Raw genomic sequence first — 22,467 nt, 5'->3', positions numbered from 1 at the left:
ACTTACAGAGCTGTGGCAATTCCTTAAAAGCTACACAGATATACTGAGACTGAACAAATACGTAAATGGATGGCAAATGATGGGAGCGACACTTCTCGCTCATGGAGGAGGCAGCTACAGATAAGCAGTGAGGGAAGGCTAGAATGAACCATGTGGCAGTAGATCAGATTTGGAGACAGCAGTATAAACTCACGTGGCTTAAAACAGATACTGTTAGATACAGAAATAATTCTATATATGTATGTACACAGGGGTTACTTACATATATATATTTATATTTAGTTAGGTTAGTACTACAGTAATTTAGTAATTTCCTGGCTCTGTCTCCTGAGAGGGCCTAGAAGTAACAACACACCAGTAACAACAAATATATCCAGAGCCTGTATCATGTTCTTATTCTATTTCCACCAAAAAGAACCAGGGATCCTTAGAGAAATGTCTGGTTATAAGGCTGGGACAGGGAACACACTAGATGAGCCTCAACACCTATATTGCCAGAAAGTCAGGAAGTGTTAAAAACAAAACCATGTCCATCAACAAAGGGACACAAGAGACAACGAAAAGAACTCCCAATGGCTAAGCTGAAATAATGTAAACAACTCGACTAGTATATTATAACCCAAAGTATAAAATAAATATCCATAAATCTATTGGATATGAAATAACTAAAGGGCAAAAATACAAATCTCCATACAGAGGAATCCAAGTAATTTATGCAATCACTTCCTCCCTCAAAAAGATGAAGCTTAACTCCCAAAGTGTGAGGCTGCGTTTGGTGATTTGCTTTCAGAGAGCACAACGTAGAAAGGTCAGAAAAAAAAAAAAAAAAAACTTTATATAAAGTGCAGAAACCTAAAATATATTACCACCATCAGGTGACAAAGGTTAACATCGTTAGCGATGTTATGTTAATAGCATGGATACCTGATCCTCCCCAAAATTCATAACACAGTCTAACCATGAAAAAAACACCAGACAAATCTAAATTGAGAAACACACACAAAATACCTGATCAGTGCTCCTCAAAACTGCTAAGGTCATCAAAAACAAAGAAAAGGGCTGCGAAACTGTCAGAGACCAGAAAATTCTGCTTAAAAAGATGATGACTAAATGTAATGTGCTATCCTACAGGGATCCTGGGACAGAAAAGGGACATTAGGGAAAAACTACTGAAATCCAAATAAGCTGTGGAGTCTGGCTGACAGTGACATGCTAACTGGTTCTTTAGTTGCGACACACAGAGGTTAACAAAAGGGGAAAACTGGGTCAGGAGCACACAGAAACTCTCTAGCATCTTTGTGAGTTGTTTTTATAAATCTAAAATCATTCTAAAATAAAGTTTATTTTTAAAAAGTCTTAACTAAAGAGGGCAATTGAGTGGCTCAGTCAGTCAGTTAAGTGTCTGCCTTTGGCTCAGGTCATGAACTCAGGGTCCAATGGGGAGTCTGCTTCTCCCTCTCCCTCTGCCCCTCCCTGCCGCGCGAGTGTGTGAGTATGTGCTCTCTCTCAGGTAAGTAAGTATATTCTTTATAAAATAAACAAATGATCTTAACTAAAGAATTAAACAATTTAAATGATTTTTTTCATGTTATGAGTTTAAAAAGGTGACTTTAAATCTTGGCTGATAAATAAAAAGGTATTTGTCTCCCAAAACAGCTGATCCTATCTGGTAAATAAATAATTCCTGCAAACACTGTTGCTAAAAAAAATTATATCCCATAAGCTTAGTTTCAAGACTTTTCTAAGAACCACCGAAATAAGTTAAAATTATATTTTTAAAATACTTTGTCTAAACTCTTGTAAAATATAGTTTAATTAAATTTCATGTTTTATGTGATCACTTCCTATAAAAGTTGTTATAGAAATATTCTTTAAATTTTAGTTCAAATATTGCAAGATAACATGTAGAAACAGCTAAAGAAATCTCAACACAAACAATTTAAATCTAACATAAAAATAGCAACTCTGACCAGTAATTAACAGAAACCTTCAATTTTGGTTTTTGAAGAAAAAAAAGTTTGCGGAACCTCATGTAACCACAGTTTAGTGAAGGAAAAAAAAAATCTCAACATTCTAAATGAAAACTTCTTGCTCCGGTAGTGTTAGAGAATCAGCATCATAGCACCAACCAGAAATAGGAGACCCCAAAAGAAAAATGTCAACACAATGACTGAAATAAAAATGACAATGACTGACATTACTGTTCAAGCTGAATAATATTCCAAAAACTTAACATAACTGTGTATGTGGCAGGTTTCTGCACAAGGCTTTATAGTCTCTACTTCATGCTCTTTGAAGATTTGGGGTTTAAGTTTTTATTGAAGGGAGGAAGGATGGTAGAGCATGCAACAGAGAAGGGAAAAATGAACAGGTTTTAATAATGACACAGTCTATCCAGTTTATCACTCAGCACTTTCAATGCTTTATTTCTGTCAACTTTGTCACCTCATAAGATTGACATGGAGAGAGGGGACTGCATAGGGATAGTGAGAGATCATAAGTCATCTATCTATTCCTGAGGCACTGTAAGAACAACAGGAATCCAAAAATGGATTTTAAGGATATACACATGTTGGAAGAAAACTCTGATAACAACAGTGGGAAATCTTTACCTGTATTTACTCCATTATTCTTACCTGTTACAACTAAAAAATATTCAGTAACTTGTAATACCAAACTTTTTCTTGAAGACTGTAACTTCCACAAACATGTATACTTACATTACAGATCCTTTGTATCATATTTCATTCATTCACTTAAATATGCCTGAAAAGAAAGCTTGAAACCACAAATTTTTAATTCCTTGGACATTAAAAGTGAAAAGAAAGTTAGAAAAGAGGTTTTCTTCCTTTGAAAATTAAGGACAAAAGCTGTCCCTTATCTATGCTCCCATCACTGAATAGCTCCAGTTTTCAAGTGTGCTCTTTAACTTTATGTCCCTACCAGTCCCTTCAAATCAGCTAGTCTACCACTTCAAGGGTAGAGGATGGGACAACACCTTTCTGCTTAAATATATTATATCTCAATCAACTCGTCCAAAATCTACATCTCTCTTCATTCAACTTCTAAGCCATCTATGGTCAAAACTTCCCTGGTTATTAAGTGAAGTCATGTCATTATCATTCACTCTTGGATAGGTACAAGACATTCCGGATAATCTGAAATATCAAACTGAAGATTAAATGTCCACACTACATCATACCCACCTATCCGCCACGGGATTAAGTGGTCCCTCCCATGTAGCTCCTTATCCACACTTTGGTTCAAACATCTTCAGCGGTTCCCTTATTTTTATCATATTTAATTTGTATCCTGGTGACAGTTTCTCAAGACGTATTTTGGTCTTAATTACTTCTCTATAGCAAACAATGACTACAAAGCACAGGTTCTGGAGTTAAGACTACCTGAATTCAAATCCCAGTTTTACCACTTACTAGATGGATGACTTTGGACCTATTCTTGACTTCTTTTTGTGCCTCAGTATCCACATCTATAAACTGGAAATAACAACAATGCCTACTTCATGCTTCTGAATCACCTGCAATCAGGATTCTTTGCCAACCATTCCAATCTCTCAAGAAAATGACTCTACAGACAGCAAGTATATTCTCCTAACTAGACTCACTAGTCTCCCAGTACTTACCACCCCTAGCTCTCTGATGTATGTGACTCTACTTTCTATTAATCTCAAACTACCTGTGTTTGCATATGAATAGTCAGAGGAAAGACCATGGAAAAAGGCCAAGAAAAAACAGTCATTTATAAGCCAAGGAGGGAATCCTCATAAGGAACTAACCCTGCTGACACCTGGATCTCAAACTGCTAGCCTCCAGAACTTTGAGAAAATAAACTTTCATTGGTTAAGCCAGCCAGTCAGTGATTCTTTGTTAGAAAGCTCTAAAAAGGGGCGCCTGGGTGGTTCAGTGGGTTAAAGCCTCTGCCTTCCGCTCAGGTCATGATCCCAGGGTCCTGGGATGAGCCCTGCATCAGGCTCTCTGCTCAGTGGGGAGCCTGCTTCTCCCTCTCTCTCTGCCTGCCCCTCTGACTACTTGTGGTCTCTGTATGTCAAATAAATAAATAAATAAATCTTTAAAAAAAAAAAAAGGAAGCTGTAACAAATTAATACAAGAACCCAGAAACAGATTCATACAAATACAGTCAAGTGATCTCTCACAAAGGAGCAAGGGCAATAATGGAAAAAGGATGGTCTTTTCAACAAATGATACTCAATCAACTGGACACCTGGACACATGTGGGGACAGCCACATAAGGAAAGAGAAAGGAAGGATCAACCTAGAGAAAGAAAGAAAGAATCTAGATATAGACCTTATACTTCTCCCAAAATTAACCAAATGGACCAAGACCTACATATAAAATGCAAAACTATAAAAGTTCTAGAAGATAACTGAAAATCTAGTGACCTTGGTTTGGATTTGGAAGTGAGTTTTTAGATATAACACCAAAGATATTATCAACAACAGCAACAAAAAACCTGATAAGTTGGGGCGCCTGGGTGGCTCAGTGGGTTAAAGCCTCTGCCAGGGTCCTGGGATGGAGCCCCGCATCGGGCTCTCTGCTCAGCAGGGAGTCTGCTTCCTCCTCTGTCTCTGCCTGCCTCTGCCTACTTGTGATCTCTGTCAAATACATAAAAATCTTAACCAAAAAAAAAAAAAAAAAAAAAACCCTAATAAGCTGGACTTTGCTAAATTAAAAAACTTCTGCTCTGCTAGAGACACTATAAAGAGAATAAAAAGACAAGCCACAGGGGCGCCTGGGTGGCTCAGCGTGTTAAATCCTCTGCCTTCAGCTCAGGTCATGGTCTAAGGGTCCTGGGATCAAGCTCCACATCGGGCTCTCTGCACAGCAGGGAGCCTGCTTCCTCCTCTCTCTCTGCCTGACTCTCTGTGATCTCTGTCTGTCAAATAGATAAATAAAATCTTAAAAAAAAAAAAAAAAAAAAGAAAAGAAAAGACAAGCCACAGAGTGGGAGAAAATATCTGCAAAACACATAGCTGATAAGGGATATATATCCAAAATATACAAATTTTTTAAAAGATTTTATTTACTAGTCAAAGAGAGAAAGGGTGTGCACAAGCAGGGGGAGCGCCAGAAGCAGCAGCAGGCTCCTCCCTCAGCAAGAAGCCTGATGCAAGACTTAATCCCAGGACACTGGGATCATGACAGAGCTGAAGGCAGGTGCTTAATGGACTTAGCCACCCAGGCATCCCTAAAATATACAAAAACCCTTGAAACTCACAATAAGGCAACCAATCCAATTTTTAAAAGGACAAAAGATCTGAAGGGATGCTTCATTTAAAAAGATATACAGATGGAAAATAAACAAATGAAAAGATGCTCAACATCACAAGTCACTAGGGAACTGCAAATTAAAACAACAATGATACCACTACACACCCATCTGAATGGGCAAAATCCAAAACACTGACAATATCAAATGTCAGCAAGGATGTGGAACAACAGAAACGGATTTGCTAGATGCTGGGAATGCAAAATGGTGCAGGCACTCTGGAAGACAGCTGGGCAGTTTCTTACAAAGCTAAACAGTCTTACCACACAATTCAGTGATTGCACTCCTTGGTATTCACACAAATGAGTTGAAAACTTATGTCCACAAAAAAACCTGCACAGAGATGTTTATAGCAGCTTTATTCATAACTGCTAAAATTTGGAAGCAACTAAGATATTAATCAATAGGTAAATGGATATGTAAACTATTGTATCATAATACACTGGGATATTACTCTGTAATAAAAAAAACACATGAGCTGCATCAAGCTACAAAAAGATTTAAAGGAACCTTAAATGCATATTGCTAGGTGAAAGAAGGCCATGTGAAAAGTTTACATAGTGGGGCACCTGGGTGACTCTGGGGGTTAAGCATCTGCCTTTGGCTCAGGTCATGATCTTGGGGCCCTACTCTATCTCTTGATAGATTATCTCTATCTAGATCTTGGGGCCCTATCACTCTATCTCACTCTCCCTCAAATAAATGAATAAATTCTTTAAAAAAAAAAAAGAGAGAGAAGAGTCTACATACCTATGATCCTAATTATATGCCATTCTGGGAAAGGCAAAACTATAGAGACAGTATAAAGATCAGTGGTTGCAGGGGTGGGGTGGGGGTAGAGGCAGAGGCTGACTCAGATAATTTTCAAAGCAGTGAAAATACTCTATAAAATACCATGATGGATACATGTCTAAAACATTTGTCCAAGCCCATAGCATATACAATACCAAGAGTGAGCCCTAATGTAAACTTAACTGAAGTCCATTAATGTAATGGACTTTAGTTAATAATAGTGGATCAATATTGTTTCACTAATTTTAACAAATGTATTACACTAATGCAAGATATTAACGGAGTATATAGGAACTCTGTACTTTTTTTTAGAGAGGGAGGAGGGGGAAGGGAGAGAAAATACCAAGCAGGCTCCATGCCCAGGGTGGAGCCCAGTGCAGGGCCCAATCTCACAACCCTCCAATCATGACCTGAGCCAAAAACCAAGAGCTGGATACTCAACTGACTCAACCACCCAGGCACCCAGGTGCCCCAGGAATTCGGCACTTTTCATTCAATTTTTCTATAAACCTAAAGACAAATGAGCCCACAAAAAATAGAAGTAAAACCCTGGGTACCATAAATGGAGGGAAATGGAAAAGCAGGGCTGAGGCTTCCACCAACAGTGGCACAAAGATAAAAATAGAAGGGATGGGGAAGAGGAGAAATTAGCCTCTGAGAACTAAACATCTAAGGTTTTAAAATTACTTAAGGACAGGTGAACAGATCTTGGTACAACTCAATGTACTGGAACAGAGAACCCTAGATAAAACTGGGGGCCTGGAAAGGACTATGCCTTCAATAAAGTAAAAACAAAAACAAAAAAAAAAAAAACCAACTCACAAGCACAGGAGGAGGATAACAAAACTCTGTTTCTGCTTGGACTTTGAATAGGAAGAAAGAAAAAAGTCCCTTAAGAATTCAGCTGCTCACTTGGGTTTGGGGTTCAAATGTGCACTATCCATAAGGTGTGGGGAACTGCAAACAGAGAAATTAACATAAAGATCAGTCTCAGACCAAAGAGACTCATGAGGTTCCTGGAAGAAGCAAAAGCAAAACTGTTTTGGAAAGACACCCCCACAATTTGAGCCACAAAATATTCTTACAGGAAAAAAAAAAAAAAAAAAAAAAACCCTGATGAATTCAGAATTAAAATAAAAATCTACCATAAGTGAGTCAGCAAACACAACAACAAACAGCAAGATTAAAAATCCTCAAAATCTGAAAAGACAGAATGGTAATTTGAAAGAGAATGTTAAGTATGTTTAAATAATCTAAATTAGAAAAAAGGAATCAAAACTCTAAGAATAAGAAACCACGTTTAAAAAAAAAATATAGACTTGAAAAATAATAAAATAGGGCTTTTAGAAATAGAACTATTAAAATTTAAAAAACAAAAGGGGCACCTGGGGGACTCAGTTGATTATTAAGCATCCAAGGCCTGATCTCAGCTCAGGTTTTGATCTCAAGCTTGTGAGTTCAGGCCCCACACTGGCCTCTAAAACAAATCAAAAAACTGCTCCATCCCATACCGACCAAATTGTATGCCTAAGTCCTAACCATGAAAGTAATGATGTTTGGACACAGGGCTTCAGCGTATGGTTAGGTTTAGATGAGGCCATGAGGATGGCAACCCTCATGCTGAGGTTAGCGCCCAGAGAGCTTCTGTCATTCTCTGCCAGGTAATCTAGTGAGAAGGTGGCTGTCTGTAAATTAGGAATTTAACACCAGAAATCAACTGTGCTGGCACATCCTGGTCTTAGACTTCCAGTCTCCAGAACTATGAGAAAATTAATTTTCTTGCTTAGGCCACCCAGTCTATGATATTTTATTTTGGCAGCCTGTACTAAGACTCCAAATGACCAAATGTGAAATAGCTTGAACATCAAAATAAATGGTAGTGATGAATAAGAACCTAACAAAAAAATAAATAAAAATCTATAAGTCCAAAAATAAAGTAAAAGCTTTTCATCACAATTGACTGCCAACTAATAAATGCAGAAAAAATTAATGGAATTAGAAAAGCACATTTCACACCATAACAATAATAACTCAAGTATGACCCATCAATGGACATTAAAACTAATGGTGCAAGTTAGATGAGGAAGGAGATACTATACAGTCTTAAAATATCTCCCCACAAATTATTTATTAACTACAAAAGGAAAAAATAATAACTTTATACTGAGGAAACCTAGCAGATTCATGTTAACCAAGTGATCAAAACTAGTATTAATAATGGAACAAGTGAGTATCACATGCCTCCTGATATTGAGAAGACACATTACTTACATATATTTCTGCCAAAAATGCGCAACCTGAATTTGAACAAAAGAAACACCAAATATACCAAAATGAAGGACATTCAACAAAATAAATGATGTGTACTCCTATAAAGTGTCAATGTCTAGAAAGACAAAGAAAGGCTGAAAAACTATTCCAGATGAAGAGAGACTAAAAAGTCTTGGAAACTAAAAGTGATGTATGATCCTGGATTGGTTTCTGGACTAGAAAGAGAATGCTGTTGTGGACATCATTAGGACCACTGGTAGAAATCTGAATAAAATCTATAAATCGGATAACAGAATACTGTTACTTAATACTTAATATTAAAATTTTCTGATTTTGATAACTGTACTGTGGTTTTATTTAAGTGACTATATTTATTTTGAGGAAATATACATTGAATATTTATGGGTAAAGGAGCATGATGTCTCCAACCTATTCCCAAATGGTTCAAGTTAGAAAAATAATATGTACATAGAGAGAAAATGTGATAAAGTAAATGTGGCAAAATGTTAACCACTGGTGAACTGTGGATAAGGGTATAAAAGAGTTCTCTGCATTATTCTTACAATTTTCCTATGAGTTCCAATTATTTCCCCCCAAAAAAGGACTTTTTAAAGGCAACAAGAGATTATACACAGATACAAAGATACTAAATTTATGAACCATAATACAAGACACAGAATAAAGAGTTGGAAAAACCATGACATTACAGGACATGATGAAATAGAAGAAATACCCTCTCTCTTATTGTATACCTTTTAAAAAGTCAATCAGAGAGAAAAATAGATTAGCTACAAAAAACAACTAATAACAGACTTTTTTTTAATCATTGTATATTATGACAATAGACCTCTTAGCAACAGCAACAGATAACCAGAAGACAACAGAATATTTTCAAAGTTCTGAGAGAAGGTAAATTGTGATTTGAAAGTAAAGACACAATAATGATACTTTCGAGAGGAAATAAAAAAGATTGAGTTGACCTTACACCATTCCTTACTTGAAAGAGAAAGAAGGTTAAAAAAAAAAAAAAAGAGAGAGAGAGAGAGAGAACACTTCCAAATAATGCTCAGCAGGAGGAACACTGAACCCAGAACGCAAGAATACAATGCCAAGACACAATGGTTAGCAATGAAATAAAAAACACATATGGGTAAATGTAAAAGAGAACTATCCATATAAAATAGTTAATAAACACTAATCACGGAGATATAAAACAAAGTAGAACCAAAATAAGAAACAACACAAAAAGGAAGGAGGTAACTGAATTAGGCATTCTAAAGTCCATGTACTTACCAGGAAGAAAACAGAATTTTTTTTACATTATTATTTTTTAAAAGATTTTATTTATTTGTCAGAGAGCAAGCAAGCATGTGTGCACACAAGCAGAGGGAATGGCAGGCAGAGGGAGAAGCAGACTCCCTGCTAAGTAGGGAGTCCAATATGGGGCTCAATCCCAGGACTCTGGGAACATGATCTGAGCTGACGGCACATGCTTAACCAACTGAGCTACCCAGGCATCCCAAAAACAGAAATATTGATTAACTTCACTACACATGTTGACATTTTAAGGAAACCACCAAAAGTATAAAAATAAAATGTGTAACTTTCAACTCAGTAGAGGAAAAAGAGGGGGAAATACAAGAAAATATACTGAATACCATCCAAATAGTGACTTAAGCAGGTTAGAAAGACAAGATTGGCCCCAATGAATTTGGAAAATTTTTATAAAATAAATCAAAAGAATTCATATTCTTCAGTTGGCATTCATTTGTATGTATCTTAGGTATCTGAAACATTATCACATTTCTTAATCTGGACCCTTACTTTGTCAGAATGGCTGTCTATAACCTCTGCCCACTTTGGTCCCACAGCAGTATTTTTTTTTTTTTGAGATTTATTTGTTTGTTTATTTGAGAGAGAGACAGTGGGTGAGTGCATGCAGGGGGAAGGACAGGGGGAAGGAGAATCTTAAGCAGACTCCCACTGAGTGTGGAGCCTGACACACATCTCAGTCCTACCACCCTGAGACTATGACCCAAGCTGAAATCAACCAGCTGAGCCACCCAGACGCCACCCCCACTCCCAGCAGTATTTTTACCCATATTTACTCTTTTTTGGAATTGCTTTTCCCTCAGTTCTCTACAAGTGCAAACCCAAAATTTTGTTAAGTCCTAGGTCAAGATACGCTCTTCCAGGAAGTCTTTACCAGGCTAATTCCAGCTCATCTTAGCCTTAAGCTGAATTTCTATAGAATTTGTAAGATGTCATTGCTTTTTTAATTGTTAAAATCCTGCCTTAGAAATGTTCCTTAAATGTTCCATTTAGGCATATTTTGTTTCCTCAATCTGAACACAAACTCCTCAAAATCAGAAAGAATTTTTTTAGGATCTCCTAAACAATCTGGCACAGTGTTGATTATTCACTTAAGGATGAAGCAAACTTTAAGTTATTTTTCTTCAATAAGTTCAAAAAACATGAAATATGCAAAATATGCACACAAAAACACATATCTCATATATAAAAATATCTCAGGTTTTTAAAGACTTTGTTTTCTTTAGACAAGAAAGCTAAAGTGAACAGATTTTAATAGTCATTTCCCATTTTCTTTTTTTTTTCACTTTTGCCAATTTTAAAAGGAGTCCACATGCTCAGAGCTAAAATATACAAGGTCAAGTGAAAGGAAGTCAGACATCACTAATACAACAAAGATTTTAATAAAAACTGAATATGTGCCCCACATTCTGACTACCACACCATCTTGAAGAAGTATTACATAATAGCTATCTTTTACCACAATATTAGAAGAAAAAGCTAGGGATAAAATTTAGAAGTTAAAAGAAAAACAAAACATTGGTAAGATAAAGAAGACCTAACTAAATGGAGAGAAATAACATATTCACACATCAGACGACTCAATGCTGTTATGATCTCAAATTTCCACAAACTGACTGCAAATCCTACATAATTCCAATAAAATCCCAGCAGGCTATCTACGTGATAAAATGTCACAAAATTATGCACAAAGACACGAAAAGAAAATGAGAGGACGCAAAAAGTGGTGAAATCTAAGGTCTAGTTAATTGCACTGTGGCAATCAAGCTCCTGGTTTTGATAATGCACTACAGTCATATAAAAAGATGTCACTATTGGGAGAAGGTGGATGTTCGGTATATACGAGACCTCTTCGCACTCTTTTCGCAACTTCCTATGAGTTTATAATTACTTCAAAATAAAAAGTTAAAACAAAATCCCAGCAGAATTTTTTATATAATTAGAAAAGTGATTCTAAAATTCATATGGAAAAAACAAAGGGCTTAAAATAAATGGAACAATTCTGAAAAAATAGAACAAAGCTGGAGGACTCATTACCTGAATCCAAGACTGTCCATTAAGCAATGGTAAGCAATATAGTGATGCACTGGTAGAAGTACAGCCATACAGCTCAAAGGAACAAAACAGTCCAGAATATCCCCATGTATGTATCCTCAAAGGTGCAAAGACAATTCCTTCCTAATTCATTTACATGAAGTTCTAAAAGAGCTTTTACAGTAACAAATCAGAACAGTGATTGCTATGGGGACGAGGGATGTGAGACTCACTGGGAAGGTGAACCTCTCTGAGGTTAAGGAAATGTTCTACCTTAATAAGGATGTGGGTTACACAGTTTTATGTATGTCAAAACTCTTCTAACTGAAACAAGATCCATTTCACCATAAGTAAACTCTAATTTTATTTTAGAAATATATAACAGCACACAAGCTTTATAAAATATTTGTCTATAAAAAGACAGAAGAAAATACATCAAAATAATATTTAGTTCTTGAGAGTTAAATCATTATTTCTCAAATTATTATTATTTAAAAAGGTATATGTACACATAATACATGTCATAATAAGAACAAAACAAGAAAATCTTTAAAATGTATGCCATGATAGGGGTGCCTGGGTGGTGCATTTAATTTAGTGTTCGACTCTTGGTTTCAGCTCAGGACATGATCTCCCGGTGATGAGATCAAGGCCATGTTGGGCTCTGCACTCACTGCAGAGTCTGCTTGAGACACTCTTCCTCTGCCCCTCTCACCCTGACGGTGCTCTCTCTAAAAAAATGAATAAATCTTTTTAAAAAAATGTATGCCACAGGAAAAATATCTAGCCCATATTGAATTCCTACATCAGTTACCTTCCAAATCTGTGGCACCCTTTGACAGGAAGACATCTTTGCAGGTCTTCCTGGTAATCCATCAGTAAGAGCTGAGAGAACGGTACTGACCCTTATCAATTTCCATTAGTCTTAAAGACACTGCTAAAGAATTGTTACAGTCCACAGAAAAAGGAAAATTTACATTAGTGTTTCCTTAAAGAAATTACCGCAAGAAAATAAGGAAACAAAATCTCACAGATACCTCTTTATTTTCTAATATTGTCTTCGTAACTAACATCATTCTCCCACTACTAATTTATTTGAACAAATTATTTTATGTGCTCCTCTGTTGGGCTTAAAATTTTGAAGTTCTCTTCAAATCAACTTTTCCATCATATTTCTTCACAAAGCCCCATCAAATGTTTCTCTAAGATGATTCTCATCAATCCCTTCCATTCCGTTCTTTACTGCTTTTCACTTTGTTTGCTCCATCATCACTTGCCGCATCCTTTGTTTCCTCCATATAAGCTAGCACAATTCTGTGAATCCCTGAGAGCCCTTAGGATACTTTCCTGAAGGTCTGAAAGGTCAAAATGATTTTCATGACAATATTAAAATGTTATTTGCCCCATTTTACCATATTGATACTTGCACAATAGAGCAAAAGCAATGGTGATAAAACTGCTGGTGCCTTGACATCAGAGCAGTGGCCCCAAAATGCACTACCAATCACCGTATTCTTCACTGCCATGCACTCTAAGAGAAAAAAAAAAAAAGCCAGTTTCACTGAAGAAACTGAAGAATGTCCTTATTGAAGCACAAATATTATTAATCTTATTAACTCCTAACCCTTAATGCATAACCTTAACTCCTAACCCTTAATACATAACCCTTAATACATAACCCTTAATAATAACCCTGTTATTCTATTTGAGGAAAATACATAAAACATTTCCACTGCATACCAAAGTACAATGGTCAGCTCAAAGAACAGCATGTGTGATTTTCAGTTGCAAACTGAACTAACCACTTTTCCCATACAACACCATTTTTATTTGAAAGAACTGAGGAATTGGTTATTCATGCTTAGATACCTGACATTTTATTGAAAATGAACTAATGATGGGGCACCTGGGTGGCTCAGTCAGTTAAAGCATCTACTACAGCTCAGGTCATGATCCCAGGGTCCTGGGATCAAGTCCTATATCGGGCTCCTTGCCAGCACGGATCCTGCTTCTCCCTCTGCCTGCTGCTCCCCCTGCTTGTGCGTATACCGCATGCATGCACCCTCTCTCTCTCCCCGACAAATAAATAAAATCTTTAAAAAAAAAAAAAAAGGTAGAATTGAGAATGTCTTCTATTTAACCAAGTACTAAACTTCTCAGGTGTAAGTGCTAATAGAGTCAATAGCAACAGATATAACTAGCATACATAATCTTGGGGTTCTCAATGGTGTAAAGGGGCTCTGAAACCAAAAAGTTTGAGATCAGTCGTGTTCAGGGTGGTACGGCTGTAGACCAAAAAGTTTGAGAATTGCAGGTTCTATTTAACAGATATTTCCATCTTTCCTCTCTGATCCATTCTCATCATGATGGTCAGAATGATAATGAGCCCTTCCAACATTACTCCTTCTACAGAAACCTTTAAAGCTCTCAACATCCTACCACGTCATATCTAAATGACTTTATCCAGTTTCCAAGTTTATAAAGTGACCCTATCTTATCTAGTACACCTTACTTCTCCATGCTCCCCAACACAAGCCTTCTGTGTTAGTCCCCAAGACTTTATCCACCTCTGTCGTTACACACACCTGGGAAGACCAACAATCCCATTCCCTTCCCTGCCTACTTCCCCTCTCTCCCTGACCCCTCCCAGCCACCTAAACTTAACTTACTCTTAGAGGCCAGGGGGCAAAAAGGACAGGGCCTTGAATGTTTGGCTTACAAGACTGTACTTTAGTCTACAGGCAATGTAGGAAGATTCTTTGACCAGGAGAGGATGGATGACCATCTCAAACTTCTAAGAAGACTCTAATCAAACAAAATTAATATCTTATTTGAACATAACTAAAATTCATAGTCAAATCTAAAATTCTTCCACAGAGTTTAAGGACGAAAGTAAAAAATACATTGTCACACTAGGAATCCAAACCTATAATCTCAGGTCAAGGCAGCCTGAACTCTCTGCTCTGTGGGGAGCCTGCTTCCTGCTTTCTCTCTCTGCCTGCCTCTCTGCCTACTTGTGATCTCTGTCAAATAAATAAATAAAATCTTAAAAAAAAAAATGTAACAGCTGTAAATATTCACTAGTCACTTAAGGTCTTTAGTTTAAAGTGACAGAGTTATCTTCATATGCACAAAATAGGAATGACATCACTCAATATGCAAAAGCTACATTAAGCCTGCTGATTTAGTTTAGGCCTAATAATAATCCACAGTGCTTAAATTGTTCTGTACCTACCACTGGCAGAACTCTAGTTAAACCCAATACCATCTTTTCTGCAAAACCTGCTATGATTTCTCCCAACCAGAAACAATGATCTCCCTTCTCTAAACTCATGTTGCATAATGGTTTGTCCCCCTTCAAGTCAGTTCATTCATTCATTCCACAAATAAGTACTGAGAGTCAAATATGTCCCAGGTACTCTTCCAGGGTCTACAACACAGCAGTGAACAAAACAAAACCACCAGCTTCCTGGATTTACACTCTAGTAGGAAGAAAAAGGTAATACACAACTAAGTAGAAGGTGACAGAGCTCATAATAAAAATGAAAATTAGGGGAAGAACAGAGATAAACTGTCTATAAAGCTAACAGATCTCCAAGTTTGGCCTCCCTCACTCACATGAACCTCTGTGAGTGCTGAGAATTACTGGGACATGCAGAATGCCATAGAAGGTGACCAGTAGCAGCCAGGATGCTAACTGGGAGCATTTTATGAGAGCATTTCTCAGTAAATGCCTAAAGAAACCTCAGACGAAAAGGACCGGACTCTAAGGTTAAAACATCTTGTTGGCACATCTTTTTTCACTCTAAGTAAATATTCACTTTAATACCAAACTTTTTATTCTCATTTAACTTGTTTACTTAATGAGAGCCCCCCAAATTACACAAACTTCAAGCCCTACAAAATCTGGATTCATCCCTGCTAAACACAGAAAATGAGAGTAAGGTTTGGTTTCCTTCAGGGTGATAAGGAACAAACACATTTAAAGGTGACACCTGAGCTAAGACCCAAGGGAAATGAAGAAGTAAACCATACAGCTATTGGAGGAGGGCAGAATTCAGGCCCAGAACATCAAGTACAAAAAGCCTGAGCAGGAGCATGAGAAGCAAGGACAGTAGCAGGAAAAATATATAATAATAAATGATACCACAGTAATTAATGATTACAGAGTATTGTATGTCGGGCACAGTCCTAAACACTATTCTAAGCATCTCCTCGTTACAGTTGAGTAAATTGAGGCACAAAGGAAAGGATTAAAGTAATCTAATGGCGGTGAAGTAAAATAAGCTAATGGTGGTGAAACCAGCCAGTCTGACTCCAGAGCCCAGCTCTTAAACCACTCTGCTAAGCTAAGGAGAGGTCGGTTATCCAGATTATGGAGTATCTAGACAATCTCTCAGCCAGTAAGAGTGTTAACATGCTACAAGAGAAGAAATCAACAAGGTTTTGATCTCAAACTATGATAGCTAAAAGTAGGTACACATTTTATGTCCTTATAAATACCAAGCACCAAGTCTTGTCATTTTTCTCCACCTCTCAGTCTTTAACACATTTCCTTCCATATTATAGCTGCTCAGTGTAGGATGGTTGTTCAATGTACCCTTAAGAGAGAACCAGCAACTATTCACTCTCCATGCAAAATAACCTATTAGATGTTCTTTCGCAGGTAAATACATATACACACCAAATCCTGGAGTTGAGCACTTCCTTTAAGGGATCAGATCCATGTTAAAGTAAGTTAATCTTTTCTTCTGGGTTTTTTTTAAAGCTCTCAGGAGAAATGACCCACAATCTGTTCCACTGTCACTTTCCATCCCAAATAAATACTGAGGCTGGAAAATTCTACCTTAATTTACCTTAAATACTCAAACAAGCTTTCTGAAGTTTAGGACCCTTTCCTCAGGTCCCTCTAGACTTTGTCTTCCTTGAAAGCAAAAAAATAAGCATAATCCCAGACAATCATGTTTTACCTTCAGCCATTCTTTTCTAAATGCTTAAGATATTCATGTTCCTCAACAGGAGTTAGGTTTCAGAATGGAGTTTTCCTGTTTTATAAACACTGACTACAATGAAAGAATTAGTCTTTGATGATACTAATCAGAACACCTTGAAAGATACAAAACTACAAATAAGCCAAGACAATTCACTAAATGCTTGAACAAAATAATTTCCTCATTTCACTGCCCAATCTTCCATTTTTCTCCTGTCGGCCTTCAGAGAGTTTGTTTACATAGACTACCTACCATGTGAATGGCTTTAGAGCTTAGCAACATTGCAGCCTCTGCTTCGTGGGGAATGGCTTCCAATCACATACAGATAAAATCAGTATCGACATTCCCAAAGCATGTTCTCTACAAGACACTAATTCTAAGGACAAGCAATATGTATTACGAATAAAAAGAATCCCACAGTCAATTAAGTTTGGAGTTTGCTGGATTAAGCAACATTAAACAGGTTTCTTTACCATATGACTTCTCTGTCTTCAGTATACTCATAGCAATTTTGAAATGCCTACCAGATCCTGTCCAGAATAAAAAATGATTCCAAGGTCCCAAATCTTAGCAAGCTGTCCAAAACTAGAGCAGATGTAGTCTACGAAGAGGTCAGGTAGAGACAATGGGCTCAGGAGCTGAGCAGGAAGCACAAGCTGGAGGCATGGGGGTCATTCACAGGGATCAAGCTTAAGTCGTGAGACTAGACAAGATGCTTCCTTAGAAACACAGTAGTAAGAACTGGTCTTTCAAACACCCTTGCCTTACCCCATCTCCAGCTTTAGTATCTTCAGCTTATCTCCAGCAATAAGTCTAGAAAAACATCAAGACCTGGGGTAGGAATAAGGCAAATCCAACTGAAAAATGAGTGTGAAAATTCTATTAAATGCTAGCAGATATTGATCATGTGATCTTGTATAGAACCACCAAATTTCTCCAAGAGAACTCTTTGAAATGACAAACCTAAAGATGATTCATTCTTTTCTTTTTGGTAAATGTGATGAACGCTATAAAGCTATCTCTACAGAAAACACACACACACACACACAATACTAAGCCTATTAATTTCAGAGGGCTTCACAGGCCTCCTGAGGCCCAACCACTGAGCTCTTTAGTCTTTTCCTAGGTCCCCAGGTAACCCTGGCTACAAACACTTCATCTCACAGATGAAAGCCATACAGTTACAAGACATTTAAAAGTATGACTTTTTTAAAACTATATTTTCCATGTACTTTAAGATATTGCAGAGAAAATGTGTACTTATATTTTTTGGCCTTGAAAACATGAAAACTTACTGGGTGATTAAAACTCAAGTCAAAAACAGAAGGGCATATGATGACAACACCTTCACAACAAAACAGCTGAAAGGCTAAATGATTTTACGAGGCCACAGAGCTAATAAATTCCAGATCTTCCATATTCTACTTCAGTGTTTTTTAAGCCATGACACCTTGGATAAGCATATTACTACACTGGGTAGGATACAGTTTTTAAAATAAAAATCCCTTGAAACACCCACCTTCTAAGAGTGACTATAAATAATGAGGTCTCTAACTTACTTACTTAATCTGATCATTCCATTTTTAGCACCTAAACACAAATTAAGGAGCAAATTATACATACTGGCTTTTGAAAACAAACCCTCTAATACACTCCTCTCTAATCAACACAATTTGTATAAATAAGAAAAATCTAAAACAGTAAAACAAATACAAAAAAATCCATTATCTTTACACGTGGACATGATTACAGACAAAAATACAAGCAGCTTAAGCTTTGGGTTAGTTATTTAGCAAGCAGGGGGTATAATGCCAAAAGCACATAGAGTTTCTCTGCTTTGGGCCCCTGGTATGGGCAGAGTCTGGCAGGTGGAGATCAAGCGTCTATTATCTGATGTCCACTTGGCCGACTCTACAAAAACAATGAGGCCTGGCTGCACAGCAGGAGTTAGGTATTCCAATTACTACTAAAACATCCACTGTAATATAGAGTATGGCTACAACTCACATACTGAACTAAAGATGTGCCTTAATTTCTCCACTGGAGAAATTTATGTTATATGCCCATATCCTATCTTTACAGAGTCAGTAGTGCTACTGTTAAGAATGCAGTCTCTGGGCTCCTGGGTGGCTCAGTCAGTTAAGCATCTGACTTCGGCATCAGGTCATGATCTCAGAGTCCTGGGATCAAGTCCATGTGGGGCTTCCCACTCAGCGGGGAGTCTACTCGTCCCTCTCCTTCTCCACCTCCCCCTGCTTGTGGTCTCTCTCAAAGTAAAATAAAATAAAATAAAAAATGCAGTCTCTAAAGTGTAAGATTCAAACTGTGGCTTTGCCACTTATGAACTTGGGCAAGTTACTACAACTCCCTTGTGCCTCAATTTCCTCAAATGCAAAATGGAGTTAATAAGAGCACCTATTTCACAGGGTTGCTATAAGGAGTAAGTAAATTAATACATGAAAAAATCTTAAGAGCAGTGCCTAGCAAATAATAAGCACTCAATATATGTTAGTTCTCATTATCATTACTTTAAATGGATGACAAGAGTAATCAACTTATACCTGTATTGCACTTAGATGTCCTTAGGAAACTACAGGCCCTAATTTTTTTTTTTTTTACTTTTTAATCATGTGGCTTAACTACCAGCTGTTTTTTTCTAAATATAGTAAATACACAACCAATTATTTTTGTAAAGAACTCGAAAAGAACTTACTGTACACACTGCCACCTAAGACTTAGCCACTAGTAAAGTTTTAGTTAACTTTTCAACTGAATATAACTAGACTCCCAACACTTCTGATCTATTTGGATCCATTCACTTCAACTTTCAAGTCCAAAACACAGCAGTCGTTATTCTTACCTGGACTACTGCAGTGGCTGCTGCCTAACTATTCGTTCTCCTCCAATCTACACTACAGTACAGGTAGATCTTTTAAATTCAATTTTACTCCTCTACATAAAAACCTACAATGGCTCCCCATTGTCCTAAAGAAAAAACTGCCCGCCTTAAAGACCTAAGGGGCCTGTATGATCTAGAGCCATTCTCTTTCTCTGACTGCTCAAGCCACTGAGGCCTCTCAAATCCTTACCGCTGTTCCTTGGGGCCTCACAGCCTTCACAGATTATGCTCCCTCTATCTGGCATAATCTTCTCTCCCCATTGCCTCTGACTCCCAAAAGGAGATCAGCTCCTCCTGTTACATGCTCTCATAACCCTAATCTTAATCCTCTTTTCTCCTGGGCAGCACAAAATAAACTGCAATAAAATAATCTAAGTGGTTGTTTAGTGTTCCTCTCCCCACCCCCAATATAAACTCCAGGTAAGATTTAGGAATATGTCTACCTTTTCCTGCCTGCTACAACCCAAGTACTTCGATGCCAGTACCTTACACATAATAGGTGTACACAAAACACCTGTGTTATCTTATAAGCAAAACTGATGAGACAAATGATGACAGGCAGCAAAATGATCCACAAAACAAGACTAATGGAGAATCCTGGCTGCACTGTGAGTCACCACACATCTCGCACTGAAGTAAAAGCAAAAACCCTATTGCTTAAACATGGGCAGAAAGTTTAGTTAGAACTAAACTTTCCAAAGTAAAATTTTCTCATATGTTATGTGAAACAGGACGAGTTCCCCTTCAGTCACCAGTAAGAAGATACACAACTAAATCAAGACTGCTGCCACATTTGGCACTATTCGCTTCTTGGCAGTCTCTGCGAGGCCAAGAGTTGAACTGGCCAGGGAACAGTGATTTATCTCCCACATTTAGAAGGGGTCCGTCTACAACAGCAATGCTGCACTACTAATGGACTTTGAATTCTAACCTAGTCAAATACTTTCCTGAGTATTCAATTAACTTAAAAAAAAAAAAAAAGGCTGAATTTTATGTGTCATCGACAAAAGCCAGTTTCATGAAGCATCATAGTCCAATTAGATTAGGAAGAAAAAAAAGTTGCTTTTTCCTCCAAACCGGGGGAAGAAAATCATACTAACTAGATATCTTTTACAAACGAAAGTCAATACTCGGGAAATCAAAAGAAGATGGTACGCGGATGCTAAGAGGTGAAAGGTCGGGGGGCTGTGGGTGGAGGCTGCCCCGGTGTGCTAACTGCCGCCCGGCCCGGTGGTCTGCGGTGCCAGACCTACAGCGGACCGTCCCAGGTCCGTCTGACGAGCACAGGTCTGACACACGCCAAACCCCCGCCGTCTGGTTCGTCGCACGGACCCAGCCAATGCAACAAACGGCCAGACCCTCTCCGCGCTGTGCTGAGCAGAGCGGCCGGCTCGCGTCCAGCCCTTCCCGGGCACCGCGCGTCCAAGGGGAGCAACTCAGGTAAGGGCTCCGAGGTCTCGGGGTTACCCCTTTGGCCCTTTGTTCGTTCCCAGGCAGCGAAGCCTCGGGCGCCCGCTCCTCCCCGCCCCCCACCCCCCAGCTCCCGGGCGCCCGCGTCTCCTGCAGAGGGGAAGCGCAGACGCGGGCGCCCAGACGGCGGCGGCGGCGCCCCCAGCCCTCCCCGCGGCGGGTCCCGACCCCGCGGCCTCGCCGGCGCGCGGCCCCTCGCCCTTACCTTGTAGACGTCGCCGTAGGTGCCGCTGCCGATGCGCTGAATCAGCTCGAAGTCCTCCTGCGGATTCCGGCGGGACAGATCGAAGCCGGGGTTCATGGCGGGCCCCGGGTGCCCCCCGCCTCCCTCCCGGGCAGGGGAGGGGGGGCGCTCAGGGGGCCACACGGAGAGTGGGAGCCGCGGCCGGCCCCCTGCTCCCCCGGCGGTCACAATCGCCCGGCTCCACGCTGCGGCCGCCGCCGCCGCCGCTCCTCTCACGCCGCCGCCGCCGCCGCCGCTGCCGCCCGGGCTAACCGTCCCCGCCCCCGCAGCCCGCCGCCGCGCCGAACCCGGGTCACACCCACAAGGAGAGGAGAACACTCGCAGCCCCTCGCTCGGGGTGCAACTCCAACATGGCTTCCGCCTTCGCCGCTCCTCCCCCTCCCCTTACTCCGGCTCCTCCACCCTCCTCCCCCTTTTCCCGGCTCCCGCCCGACTGCGCAGCCGCGATCCCGGAAGGAGCGCTCTTCGGCCCCGCGCGCGTGCGGCTCCGTGCGCGCTCCGGCTTCGCGCGCCTGCCGGGCGTGGGCGGGCGGCCCTGCAGCGCCGGACCCCGAACTCGCGCGGCGTTCCGGGGTCGCCGACCCGCGCTTGACAGCGGCCGAGTCTTGCTGAGCAGGCGTGACTGCCCCGGGGTCCGCGGTGATTTGGGGGTAGGGGAAGGACGGGGGGGAGATGGGGGGAGAAAGTAGCTCGTATTCGCTTCTGACTCCCCGAACGGCCAAGTTGGACGTTCCTGTATCACGTCCCGACCCTATGCAGGCAGTGTAGTTTTAATTTGCAAGGCAGCCAGTGTCCCCAACTTATTTTCAGAAGCACCTACACACAGGACACAGCCGATTACCAGAGACTTTCTAGGGCCGCGGAGAAGGGGTGGCCCTGAGGAAAGTGCTTGCTTTGACACCGGCCAGGAGCCCTTGGAGCTGGCCTGCCGGGGTGCAAAAGAGGGCAGGCCTGGAGAGCAGCCAGGAGGCGTGTGGGGTGGATAGGGCGTGGGAAACTCGGGGGGAAAAACACGCTGAGCGGCCGCCCACCAGCCCGAGTGGAGGGCGTGGGAAGGAAGCATAGAGTCTAGAACTGAAGCAGTGATTGACCTCTGGAGACGCTGGATTATCAAAGACCGGGGCGG

General features: G+C 39.8%; 1 protein-coding gene across 8 annotated transcripts in view; it reads right to left on the bottom strand.

Annotated features, from left to right (window-relative positions):
- Positions 1–21,754, bottom strand: part of MAP4K3 (mitogen-activated protein kinase kinase kinase kinase 3) — a 196,629-nt gene extending 174,875 nt beyond the window's left edge. For 3 of the 8 annotated variants that reach the window (XM_045079190.1, XM_045079192.1, XM_045079194.1), the window contains exon 1: positions 21,303–21,752. In XM_045079190.1, coding sequence (XP_044935125.1) covers positions 21,303–21,398 — 96 coding nt within the window. In that variant the 5' untranslated portion in view covers positions 21,399–21,752. Of the gene's footprint in view, positions 1–21,302 lie in introns of all 8 variants that reach the window. The other 5 variants (XM_045079191.1, XM_045079193.1, XM_045079198.1 and 2 more) reach the window with 3 other exon arrangements.
- Between the last annotated feature and the right edge of the window lie 713 nt (positions 21,755–22,467).

The sequence above is a fragment of the Mustela putorius genome, unplaced genomic scaffold (genome assembly GCF_011764305.1).
Source record: "Mustela putorius furo isolate JIRA1106 unplaced genomic scaffold, ASM1176430v1.1 tig00000281_pilon_pilon_pilon, whole genome shotgun sequence".
Lineage (NCBI taxonomy): Eukaryota > Metazoa > Chordata > Mammalia > Carnivora > Mustelidae > Mustela > Mustela putorius.
Note: the sequence above shows the minus strand (reverse complement) of the source record. Positions and strands in the feature narration are given on the sequence as shown.